The following is a 13,469-nucleotide window of genomic DNA, read 5'->3' on the forward strand; positions in this document are numbered from 1 at the left end:
CACATGCAAAAATAAAAAATCAGCCGAAACCACTAGGAAAGATGACTACTTCTAACCATGAATCACCCACTGTTTATTTCCTTACCAAAAGGGGAGGATGAGCTCTCAACCTGGAAAGTGCATAAATCAAGACCTACAAGATCCAAACCAGATAAAATGGATGATTATAACAAGAAAGAAAGAAAAGGAGAGGCTGAAAAAGCAAGAAAGAATATAAACCAAAAGTATATACAACTGCATGCTAAAATAGTATATGGGAATGCCAGACACCAACAAGATTTTTAAAAGTTATCCCCACATCAATAAAGTGCAAAGTAAAATAAAGTGCAGATTTATTGATCAAAGCAAGAAATAAGAAAGAGTCCTTTGCTTGCTGAAGCATATTTATGGTATAACAAATACATATATAAATAGTTGCATAATACCATGAACAGGATGATTTTATAAATCAAGACAAATTTCACAAAACCAACAAGAACTTATACATGTACCTGAATGATCCCCAGATTTCACTAAATCATCAGAAAGAATTCCAAGTATGTCATCATCAGTGCTCAGCACAAGGGCAGCTAATGGGTCATCCGAGGTACCTACAGAAAACAGGTGCTTTACACAATGAGCTTATCCACATTTACCTTTTATTCTGCTCTTTCAAGGCAGAGGTCTGTGCTTTAAAGCTCCATATATGAGTGTGTTTTGGTTGGTCTTTTTGCCCTGAGCTTTCCCCGCAATGACCCTTCTTTAAAGCCAAATTGGAGCAAATGTCAATTTGGGTTTTCAGTGGACTGACATTTGTTTTGATTGGAATTTAAAGAGTGGGTTTTTGACCCCAGGGGAAAGCTCTGGAGCAATAAAAAATGGAGGGCACTTGGACACAGAAGTTTATATCACAGTCCTTGCCTAGAAAGAGTGGAACAAGGTCAGTGTGGAAAAGCCCTTAATCATAACAACTGTGATCCCCCATGTTATTTATCCATTTATCCATTTGCTCCGAGCTCAAGGGTTTTTAACAAGAATTATTTTGAGTATGTTTTTCTCCAATCAGACACCTTTCTTTTATTTTCTCTTTACGAAAAGGAGGCTTGAATGCTTATTTGTAAACAGAAAGCTCAAATTTAAGTAAACTGTTGAAACACCATTTAACGCTTTGGGAATTGGCCTACAATGACTTAAATCAGAGCAAGCCCACCCATAGCACCCCACCTCCTCCCCAGCTATCCCTACAGATTTTAGGCTTGAAAAAAAGCCTCCTATTTGGAGCCCACAGAATCCTTTTTCCAAGCTTAATTGCAGTGCAGGGGGCCATGGGGGAAGGGAATCACAGCTGTGATCCTCTTCTGGAAACAACCTCCACTGTAATTAGGCTTGAAAACAGCCGTACCAGTGGAAGGCTTTACTCAAGGCTAATTGCTATGGGTGCGGGGATGGATTTCACAAAGGGGGCAGCTAGGAAGGGAAGGGTTAACCATGCAATCTCTGTGAGGATCACCCTCTTTGGCAATTAAGACTGATAAGGCCTATTTGTGTGAGATCCTGCATATATGAATGTGTGTGCAGCATAATTATGCGGTGTGTGCAATACATTTATGTGGGCACACCAGCTCCTGCAGTACTTTAGGCCCATGCACTTTCGTTTTGGCCTTACTCACCACTGGCATGTAGGTGCCAGAAAGTGGCCTATGGCTGAAAAATGTTCCTCACCCCTGTGCTGAAACAGCTTGGATCCATATAACACCTTCCCCATATAATAAACATAGACTGTAATGTCAGCCACTGCTGTCCTGGCCCAGGCTTCATAATCTTTGGTTTTATACCATCTGCACTCCAGCAATTTTCTGAACTGCTTCAGAAACATGAGCTCTTTGGTAAATCAGGGGGATTCTTGTCACTATAATGAGAGAGTATACTCAAGAGCCACTGTCCAATTGCTGCCATCTGCTGACAAGACAATGTAGCTATCAGATTTGAGTACAATTCCACACTTTCCAACAGTGTTGGAAACCTACAGGAACTGTAAACTGCCAGAAGGGCCATAGCTCAGCAGCAGAGAACACACTTACTGAGAATACTAATTAATAAGATAGCTAAGGAAATTATTCAAAATACTTTCCCTAAGCACTGTCCTTCTACTAATCCACCCAAAATTCCTGCTTTTAAGAACTCTGTTCTTCAAGTAGCCCTTACCAAAAGAAACAAAAACATACAAGCTGGTGTACCTTGTATTCCAGATTTTGATGGAGCTGGAGTGGATGTTGAGCTAAGAAGTGGATCTGAAGATGGATCTAGAAAATTTGTGTTCAAATTTGCTTTGCAAGAAATGTTAAGGCTCTCTTCACATAAATTATCTAAACTTGGTTTTCTTTGTCTACTGGTATCTAGGAGGTCTTTTCCAAAGAAGGCTTCCTACAATGAAAAACAAACACATTCCCCACATTTGAACATTGGAACACAAAACCAAAAACTGATTTCTTTACATACAAAACTATTGTTCACCCAATTTTCATTCTAAACCACAGAGCCTAGGACTTCAGTGGTCCCTTTACCTTTACCTTTAATGTTAACTTTGTGACCAGAACATAGTAAAATTAAACTCAACACAAATGACTATTTTTTTTTATGTAAAGTTCTTGAAGTTAATTCATCACCCTTTACTTCCTATTCAAATACTTGTATCCTATGAAAAAAGAAGAAACATTTCCAATTTGGGGCAATTTCCCCATTACTCAACAGCTCCCTGTGCCCATCCAAGGTTGTTCAGGAGGCCTCCTGACCCCTTGGATAAGCTTTTTGGAGCACACAGACAGCTGCTAGAGTGAAGAGTAGATGGGGAACTTTTCTTCTGCAAACTTGGTTCAATTCTGCTATCTTAGCATACATATTAGGTAATATATGGTGAAAAGAATTAAGTTCTCCATATTGCTCCATGCTGCTGAAAAAATAGCCTCTGTTTATAAGAATCAGTATACAAAATTAAATCCTCCTAGCAAGGGCAAACTATTTTCAACTGAAGCATCTATATCAACATTAATACAGACATTTGGGTTATGTCTGAATAACATTCTATTGTTTTTGTTGGAAAACAAATGAAACAGGAAAATTAGAAGGAAAGGTGTAATTTATGTTTTAATGCTTAATAGCAAAAGGAGGCTGTTGAAACGATCGCTCTTTATGCAAAATCAACTTAGAGTGATAATGAATTACACAACTGGAAAGCAAATGTTTGTGTTTTACACCGATTAACAGTTTATTCAATATATGCAAATGCTAATCTTAAGCAGCACACTACGCATAGCAATGACTATACCTGCAAGTACGCTGGGAAGATTTCTTCAAGCTTGTTTTTCTTCTTCCTGTAACGCTTTTTAATTTTTTCTGTATTCTCTGAAACAGGAGTAGTTTCATCAACGGGTGTATCTAGTAGCTGTTCACTCCAACCTAACAATGACAATCATGCATAATAACAAATTTACTTATAACTCTTGCCCATTCTTGAGGTACTGCCCCACTCTGTTTAGCATCTGTACATCTCCTTAGTTTAAAACAGCAATATTATAAAAATTACAATAATGCAGAACTGCAGAGATGGACCAATTTAGCAAATGATGCATAATGTTTTCTTAAGGTATTCAGAGATGCTAAGTGAAATGAAACAAAATCTACAAAATTATTTCTGGGCTGAATTGAGATAACTGTGAAATAATTGCATTCGAGGAAGATAGGGAATGGTTTTTCTTCAACAGAAAATGAATGCTGAATACTGTATACCAGGGAGGTCCAACTCCCAAGAGACTGTGATCTACTCACAGAATAAAAAACTGGCAGTGATCTACCCCTTTTTTGGGGGGGGGGATCAGCTTTATTTAGAGGGGAATATCCTGAGATTGGCCCGAACCTCCCAGGTATCAACCAGTTGATCCCAATCAACCTATTGGATATCCCTGCTATATACTGTAGATTGCATATCTGTATTTGTATAAGGTAAAGGTAAAGGTACCCCTGCCCGTACGGGCCAGTCTTGACAGACTCTGGGGTTGTGCGCCCATCTCACTTAAGAGGCCAGGGGCCAGCGCTGTCCGGAGACACTTCCGGGTCACGTGGCCAGCGTGACATCGCTGCTCTGGCGAGCCAGAGCCGCACACGGAAACGCCGTTTACCTTCCCGCTGGTAAGCGGTCCCTATTTATCTACTTGCACCCGGAGGTGCTTTCGAACTGCTAGGTTGGCAGGCGCTGGGACCGAGCAGCGGGAGCGCACCCCGCCGCAGGGATTCGAACCGCCGACCTTTCGATCGGCAAGCCCTAGGCGCTGAGGCTTTAACCCACAGCGCCACCTGCGTCCCCATGTATTTGTATACATTTTAGTAAAAAAGTCTCATAAGTGACAAATGCTATTTTTAAACAAATAATATTTGTTACTGGATTAAACCTCTTAAAATGATGTTTCATTTAGGTGCTTTCATTAATTCTCATTATATTATCATTTTATATTAGCAGGATTGTTATTTTTCTCTTGTCAACCAAATGATACTGTGCAGAGTTATTCAGCTACTGAAGTGACACTTAAATACATTTAGCACCTTTTCAAGTGTTAAGTAAATGTCTGCAGTGTGTCAAGATATGGAACCTACACATTACCACCTACGTTATGAAAAGCATCAGGAGAGATTTCTAAAAGATTGAGGGGAATTCCTACTTTTGATGAGCATTATTAGGTAACTGAACAAGTCAGTTATGGGTAAATCAATATAATCAATCCAACTGCAGTATCATCCACTCTGCAGTTACTGTCCATTCCTAAAACAAAGCTATGGTAACATAGCATTTCATTAACATTGCCTTCATAATGATACAACCTATTGAGACGACAAGACCCAAACCCCAAATTATTGATTAAGGTAAAATCCCTGGTTCTAAACAGAGCATAAAAAGTACTGGAGTTTGTGTACAGGTTATGTAAGGAGGCATTTAACCAGGTTAAACTAATTTATCAAGAGCAGATGCTATCACTACTATTTTTTTAAAGGTTGCACTGCACAAAACCCATTTGTCGGTTTTCACTCAACACTACTACATTACCTGTAGCCACCTCCTGACAGGCAATTTTGAGTATAAATGGGCAACATGAGACAGTGAGAACAGATGGCAGAAACAAGGTGAGATGGGTGGGTGAGCAAGCAGTTGCAGGTGAGGTGGAGAAGAGTTTTATTTGGCCCACAATTTAAGTAAACTGACCTAATTCACACAGATCAGAATGCAGTGATCCTCTGAATTTCACAATACAGTTTTTTTGCTTAAAAACATACTGAAGAATGTAATTTAGGATAAAATATTTATAGAAATGCATACATTGAAATAAAATGTTTATTTCGATATGTATTTTGCAGTAAAATACTGCAAAAAATATTTAAATAAAAAAAAAATAACAATTTTCATAGTTTTTTTTAATCCACAGATTAATGCACAAATGGTATGGAACAGGCTTAAGAAGAAACACGTGCAAAATTAATATGAACTGCTCAGGACAGGCACTTTTAAAATGATGCTTCAGGAATAAGTATGTGCTATGGGAAGTGCCGAAAATACAGACGTGGAGAAAACCAGTAGTTAATTTTTTAAAAATTGCATTATAATGAATCTTAACAATATAATGCTCCTATATTGAAGTACATGTTGCTATAGTGACAGATAATTTAACATAACTATCAGTGTCACATTTAAGTGGTTGATTCACATAATTAGTACCCACTTTCATCTCTGCTGGGTATCTGCTCAGATACAGAGCCAGAGGAGTCCTTCCTTGAAAGAGATCGTTTTGTTTTTCCCTGTCCTGTACGACTCCGCTGACGTACCATAAATCCACCAATGCCTGTAAAAACACACACAAATAATACACCTTGAATTTATTTGAATTAGGAAAACATACTTGGATTTCACCTTTTTGTAGATTCACAAACACTAAAGTCCACTTTAAGTATAAAACTGGAAGTGGATACACAGTACATATTTAGTAAGCACCTGGCTCTACATCATAATACAAGAGGTGGTCATGCAACTTATTTTACGCTACCAGAACATGTGTCCAGGAGCTTTGAGTGATCCAGATGCATGGTCCTGAGATGTATATGTAATGAAAATGATGCACCAGTGCCTCACATACTATAGTAGGGATAGTGAACCCTTGATCCGTGGGCAGCAAGCCCTGGCCAACTGCCCCACTCCTGATGTCATATGTAATATCAGGTGAGAGTCTTAAAGTGTTTCCAATTACGGTATTCTCTGGCAAGGGAGGCTAACTGCTACAGAGTTCCCCATCAGAAAAGAATTAGAATGGAAAGCATCTGCCAAAAACCCAATGAGGAGAATATGATGTCTATCTAGCAAACTTAACCAGATGGAATATGGAAGGGTGAAATAGAATGTCCTTTCATTCTTGCTGAGAGGATAATTTACTGGGTAAGCCATTAGGTAGAAGTACAGACGAAGTACAGACGTTGGGAGAGTTAGGAACAAACTGATTTCACAACCATGTTTAGACCTACTGATCCTTGTAGAACATGCAAAATTCCCTCATCCTACATGTATAGAAAAAGAGTCTAATCTGAAACATTTGGATTATGTTGTTGTGACAAGGAAAACAATATTCCAACTTCACTTTCAAAACTAGTGTCCCCCTTCCTGATACAGACTGTCTAGAGTTATTATACTTTGCACATGCACTGGGGCAGAAAAGAAATTTCTTTTAACTGCTATGGTAGTTATTTGCTTTAATGAAAGGTGCTCTAACAGCACCGCCATGATAGTGTTATGGGGAGATAGTGTGTGCGCACATATACATTTTCCTGTCTTATACAGCGGAAGCAAACCACTCAGAACAGCAGGCCACCTATCTGGTTTAATGATCCATTGGCAAGTTTCAATACAAAATTAGTACTTAAGAGAATGATACGGGTAGTTCTCCTGTTTCGCAACATTGGAACACCATTCTTTAGAATCAGAAAGGAAATGAATTGTAACCCAATTAGAGGAAGCTGTAATATACAACAAACAGGGAAGTGATAATTCTCAGCAAAATCTTATCAAGTTTGTAAGTTAAAAGATTATTTACATATAGATAATAAATATAAACCTAATGAATATGCAAACATCTGGAGCATGTACTCTACCAGGTCTGTATGGTTTTCTCTTTCTCTTTTTAATCCCCTCAGTTCCTTCTACTCCCTTAGGATCATCATCTGCAGGCTCCCGTTCAGGGCTTGTATCAGATTTTCCCTCACAGTCCATGAGATCTCCTTCTGAATTTAAACACACACAAACACATAAAACAATTATAAAGTAAAATCCATAGGGAGTTGTCATTTTCTCTTACAGAATTCTGCCTCACCTCTCAGGAAAAAGCTTCCTAAGGTATGAAATGGCATATATAAAATAACAAGCATAATAAAATCACACACAATTTTGAATGACAGCACACTGAAGAAGTAGTAGTAAAAACGGACTCTACTAAAATCAAATGCTGGGAAAAGACAGAAGGTATAAATGCTACTAGGGTTGGTGACTGACAAGCAGAGAAAGGTGTGGAATTTCAGAGGCAGGGTGCCATAACGGAAAAGGCCCTGTTTGCCACCCAAAGCACCTCTGATGGTGGGATGGGGGGGTGCACTGAGCAGAGCTTCCAAGTACACGTAGTTCTTCTAAGTCTGCTGGGCCTAGGTCATCTAAGGTTCATCTGGCTTGAATGTCATTAGGACATGTGTACTTGTGCCCAGGTCCCATTTCTTCAACCTGAGTAGCAGCTGGCAGTCAGTAAAAGTTGCTAAAAGGTACTGAAGGTATGGAAGACAGCTGGGCATCCTGTTTAGTGGAGTTTTTAAAGTTTGATGTTTTATCATGTTTTTAATATTCTGTTGGGAGCTGCCCAGAGTGGCTGGGGAAACCCAGCCAGATGGGCGGGGGTAATAATAATAATAATAATAATAAGAAGAAGAAGAAGAAGAAGAAGAAGAACCTAATACACCTGTACTCATAAGCAGGCACTTATCATACTAATGAATAGCAATATTGCTGGGTATTTCATTACATGGGTTTCATTATGCAAGTCGTCTGTCTAGCATGTGTCAGTAAGTATTGTACTAGTCAGGTATTTCTCACGAAAGTTAAAATCCATTCATGACCTATGTATCTCCTTATATAACATCGCCATCGTGAAAGTCTAACATCCCTTTGCTAATGAAGGTACTGGGAATTAATTGCTTATGTCATAACACTTACACGAACAGATGCAGTTGGTGGAGTACCTGTTTTGCATGCAAAAGGTTGCTAAAGCCACTGATAGGCAGAGCAGGCAACCAAAGAGTTATATATAGTTGGAAGGTTTCTTGGAGATAATCTAGTCCAAACCTCTGCTACATGCAAATCTATAACATTCTGTCTACTGAAGGGCAAAATTTCTGGTTCTATTCTGGAAGACCTGAACTACTGAAAATCCCAACTGCCTCAATATCCTCCTACAACCCATGTCCTTCTGTAAACTGCTTCTATTGTTAACAGCGACATACAGCACAAAGCAACAATTACCTCTACTGTCATCCATCTCGCCATCCCTTGAATGTTCTGATTGGATGTCAGGCAGGGTCTGGAGTACAGCCACACTGTTCTGGTTTATAATCTTCAACTTGAGCTTTGGCTTTGTCCGTTTTCTTCTTGGTACAACAGCACTGAGGCTCTGTAACTGAGACATCCCTGTTTCTGTCAGACAGACTCCATCCTGAGTGTATGTCTTCGGTGGGTCTATGAAATTTGCATGAACCATAACAGGAATACACAACTTTAATAACCTTAGCTTACAAGCATTGTGTAACTCTATCCCCCCCAACTTTAAGGAACTTGCAATTAACATACTAACAATTATCCATTGTAACATCAGAGCAAAAGAAATAAAAATGAGCAGAACTATTTCTGAAGTAAATCAACATTGGTTCAGAATAACACAAAGCTTTTCCATTGATATATTATTTATTCCAATCTGATAGAAAGGACAAATGACTGGTTCACATGTAATGCTAAACTCAACCATGGTTTAGCAAAAGTGTGTGGGTTCCCAGAGCCTAGGAACAATCCTCTCTGATTGTTTTACTGCTGCACCATGCTGAACCAAGCCACGACATCTGAATCTGGGCTTCAAGTTTTGCTTTTTCCAGACTAACCATGAACTCTAACCAAGCATTGTCCTGTGGTTTATGGCTTTTTCCAGGACTGCCTGGGTTCAGATGGCACACTAAGCCACAATATGGTTTCACTAAAGTGTGGCAAGTGAATTACCGGGGTGAAGCAGCAATGAGCTCCTCTCTGGAAGCCTACATGGTCTTGCTAAGCCTAAATTTGGATTAGCATGAAATGTAAACCAGACCATTGTTTCTTTACAGTTTTCTTGATTGCTTCCTACAGATATTTATTCATGCTCTCACCATAGCATAACTACTTTGACCCTGCAAAGGTTCTATTCAAATTGAGTCCAAGGAAAAACCCATAAAGGCTGTTCCGTAAGCAATTTATAGCAGTGCTCATGTTAAGGGAGAAAAGGTAACAAATTAATGAAATCCAGAAAAAAACTACCCACTAAAATGTCTCATTTCAGCCCTGTTTTTGGCTCACTTAAGGGATTTACTTAAACAAAAAATCTGCCTGTTCCATAAATTTTGAAGAGCAGTCGCATGTTCAAAAAAACTAAAACTTATAAGCACACACTTTTAGTACGAGGCGATATGATGACAAAAGATAAAAAGAGCTAAGAAACGTATTGATACAATGTAGAACTTATTTCTAGGTTAAGCAGTAACCATGTTACGGGGCAGAAATAAAGAATTTTAAAAGTTACCAAATTCCTTTGCTTTTGTTATAATTTGAGTGGCAACTGATGGTTCACAGCATTCAGAGGAAGGCACTGAAAGATAAAAATTGAAATTGGCTGTGAGTCCTGGAAGACCTGCTCCCTGCCTTGCAGGCCTTTTCCACATGCCCTTATTGACTCCAGCTACAAAAGCTGAGGCTGCTGAGGTAGCCAGATATCATCTTGTCTGTCTCAGTGCAGACCCAGGTCATCAAGTCTGAGCTTCCACAGCTGCCACCCCCTGCCATAAACCACCATTGGCAGGACTGGCAGCAACAACACTAGATATGTTCTATGCTTATAATAGTATTTTATTCTCTTGTAAACTATATTGGACTTCCTTTAGTAATTGTTTTATTTTGAAATCTTATAAGATAATGCTGTAGTTTCCTGTTATTTATATTGCTTTGGCTGTGTACCCTATATATGACTTTCTTCAGTAACATTTTATTATAGATTCCTTTATTTGATGTTGTACTGTAAACCACTTTAAGATTTTTTCCCTTAAAAATATAAAGCGGTATAGAAATGAAATGAATAAGGATGATGACGTTGCTTGTATTAAAATATATAATCCTCTATAACTATAGTTTTTGATGTTGGTATCATTTCTAATCTTCTGCAAGTCTCTTGTGCTCAGGCATGTCAGAAGTGCATTTTTAAATTTTTGAACAATTGAATTTTTTTAGGCTAATAAATTTCAGTTGACATTCACTGTTACCAGGAATACAGTGGAAGGCTGAATATACAAATTAAAAACAACTATGTGCTAATAGTGTGTTGAAGAAATGCTTATATTTCTGGAAGCACTAGGCACAATCTAAAGAACATTAATTCCATAACAGCTCTCACTGAAAGCAGTAAAGCTTACAGCCTAATTCCATTCATGCATACCTGCAAGTTATTTTTTTTCTGACCTGTTTTTACCCACAGCACCAGAACACTCTGCCAAGGCACCTATGCCCACAATTTCTTACTGATATACCAGAGGATCTCTGGCAGCATAACTGCTGATTCTCTCTCTGGTGGGTCTTCCTCTCTGCTGGTAGAGTGGCACTTACACAACTTCCAAGTGACCCTCAGTTGGCCTTTAGCTGGCTTTAAGATTGCTCCCTTAAATCAAGCCCTTCTAAGGGTTGTGAGAGAAAGCACAATGTACCATTTGTCCCTTTCAACAATAGCATTCATTTATTTTATTTCTTTGTATGCACAGCCTGCTCCATCTTGAAAAATCTAGGCAGGTATCAATTAATTTTTAAAAATGTAAATAATGCCTTTAAAATAAAATGAAAATCTAATTTGATGTAAACCTGAACAAGTTTATTTTTTAATGGTGTGGGAAACAACATTCCATAGAGGTTAAAGCCTGGATAATTTGAGAGACGGGGGATGGAAAGGCAGAAGCACATTTGGGAAGCCAAAGAGGCAGCAGTCCCATTTGACTTAGAAATAGCTAATTAAGACAAAGCATGATAATTTCAGAATTAACTAGCAAGAAATAGTATGGACAGACAGTGATTTGGATGTGGCAGCTGGCAGATTAACATATGAAGAAAACAAGAAATATAAGTTAGTTTAAAGATCAATAACACAATCTGCCAAGTGGGCAACCTCCATGAAGGACTCTGGTGCAAGACCCTTTAAATAGATGGAAGCCTGCCATTCTGCTATCACAGTCATTTCCCAAAACCTTCTAGGTATCAAAAGGTTATTGGAAAACCATTAGCAGCCCACTAAGAAGGGTTTTAGGATATGAAATTCTTTTAGACCCAGTGTTGTTGTTTTTACCCTTTTTCTGAATTATGTGGAAGACACAGTGAAGTAAGATCAAAAAGAATTTACTGCATGGTTTCTAATACAGTAAAGGTAAAGGTAAAGGTACCCCTGCCCGTACGGGCCAGTCTTGACAGACTCTGGGGTTGTGCGCCCATCTCACTTAAGAGGCCAGGGGCCAGCGCTGTCCGGAGACACTTCCGGGTCACGTGGCCAGCGTGACATCGCTGCTCTGGCGAGCCAGAGCCGCACACGGAAACGCCGTTTACCTTCCCGCTGGTAAGCGGTCCCTATTTATCTACTTGCACCCGGAGGTGCTTTCGAACTGCTAGGTTGGCAGGCGCTGGGACCGAGCAGCGGGAGCGCACCCCGCCGCGGGGATTCGAACCGCCGACCTTTCGATCGGCAAGCCCTAGGCGCTGAGGCTTTAACCCACAGCGCCACCTGCGTCCCTCTTCTAATACAGTAACCACCGCTAAAATTTTATATGCAGGAAGGTGAGAGTGGAGATGATCAATGACACCACCTATTGAAGAATGGATTGGTAAAATTTGGAAGTTTGCTTCAATGGCTGAATTAATATGATACATCAGATTCAAAGTGGAGGAGACAATAACAGGGTAATTTTATGATGAATGGCATTTTCTTTATCAAATATAGTAAGAAAAATTGGATGCAATCTAATATAAACCATGGTTTTATAGTGTTCTGAAATATGATTAATTTTGCTATTTGGAATTCCTTAATGGTGGGAAGCAACAAGACACTGGTCACCTTTGAACGTGATATGACACAAAAGAAAGAAAGAGAATTGAAGTCAGAGTAGCGGTTGTGCTTCATTTGTAGATAGCACCTCAGCTTCCATAATATAAGAAACAATAATGATTGAACTGAGGATAAATCTTATGACAATGCCCTTATATATATATAAAAGGATGGGTGTGAGAAAAGAAAAATTTGGAAATGTGTTTCTGGTATTAAGAAACAACGAAAACTGGAAGTTATTACAGGATATTGTTAATATAAACTATTGATAGGAATAGCTATACATGTGTTTGATATGATGTAGAGAAATGTGGTATATATGTTTGTTTGCCTAGAAGGTTTTCTCTGTGTGTTTTATTGGGGGGGGGGGGGAAATATTCTGTGTCCTCTTTGACTGTCAAAGGTCATGGCCTTATATTGTTATTATGTCAAAAGCCTGTCTGGCATTAGAAGCTTAGTGGGAGGTAAGAGAGAGTCGATCACCTTGAGAATTTATTATATAGGACCTGGATCAGGTAAATTTATTCTAATTGGTCTAGGTGGCTGCCAGTTAGGAAAAGAGTTGAGATTTGACAGGGAGAGATGGTACAGTAACTCTGACTGCCATCATCATTACTTAGAGCAGTGGTTCCCAATTAGAGGTCCAGGAACCCCTGGGGGTGCATGGAACACACCCAGGGAGTCCACAGCCCCATCTCTTGCTTCCCTCCAGCTAAATTTTTGTCATTTTTGCATGGTAAAATCACAAATGTTATGGTCTGTTTTAGCGTTGTGCAGTTTCTCAATATATTGACCAAAATTGGTTTTGAAATCACACCTCAATAATATATTGCTCCTCACACGAAGGAAAGCAGGGCAGCCGACTGCAAGGTGCTGCCTTCCGCTCATGCTGACAGAGAGCAGGGCAGCTGATCGCCCTCACATCAAGGCACTGAGGCAGAGCAGCTTTTCTCAGTCAGCAGGAAAGCAGCCACAGTAGATGTGCATCTTCGCTGGCTGCTCCACTGACAGCAACTTCATGCACCCCCTCATCCCTATCCCCTCCCA

The 13,469-nt window shown here is 39.4% G+C and overlaps 1 protein-coding gene across 12 annotated transcripts in view; it reads right to left on the minus strand.

Annotated features, from left to right (window-relative positions):
• The window catches only part of KMT2C (lysine methyltransferase 2C), a 159,582-nt gene that overhangs the window by 41,552 nt on the left and 104,561 nt on the right, over positions 1 to 13,469 (minus strand). For 7 of the 12 annotated variants that reach the window (XM_079996271.1, XM_079996270.1, XM_079996275.1 and 4 more), the window contains 8 exons: positions 9,873 to 9,938; positions 8,573 to 8,803; positions 7,162 to 7,290; positions 5,745 to 5,864; positions 3,305 to 3,435; positions 2,217 to 2,403; positions 492 to 590; positions 86 to 133 (listed from right to left, as the gene is read on the minus strand). In XM_079996271.1, the coding sequence (XP_079852397.1) occupies positions 86 to 133; positions 492 to 590; positions 2,217 to 2,403; positions 3,305 to 3,435; positions 5,745 to 5,864; positions 7,162 to 7,290; positions 8,573 to 8,803; positions 9,873 to 9,938 (1,011 nt within the window). The remainder of the gene's footprint in view (positions 1 to 85; positions 134 to 491; positions 591 to 2,216; positions 2,404 to 3,304; positions 3,436 to 5,744; positions 5,865 to 7,161; positions 7,291 to 8,572; positions 8,804 to 9,872; positions 9,939 to 13,469) is intronic. The other 5 variants (XM_079996277.1, XM_079996273.1, XM_079996279.1 and 2 more) reach the window with 5 other exon arrangements.

The sequence above is a fragment of the Podarcis cretensis genome, assembly GCF_951804945.1.
Source record: "Podarcis cretensis genome assembly, chromosome: 12".
NCBI lineage: Eukaryota > Metazoa > Chordata > Lepidosauria > Squamata > Lacertidae > Podarcis > Podarcis cretensis.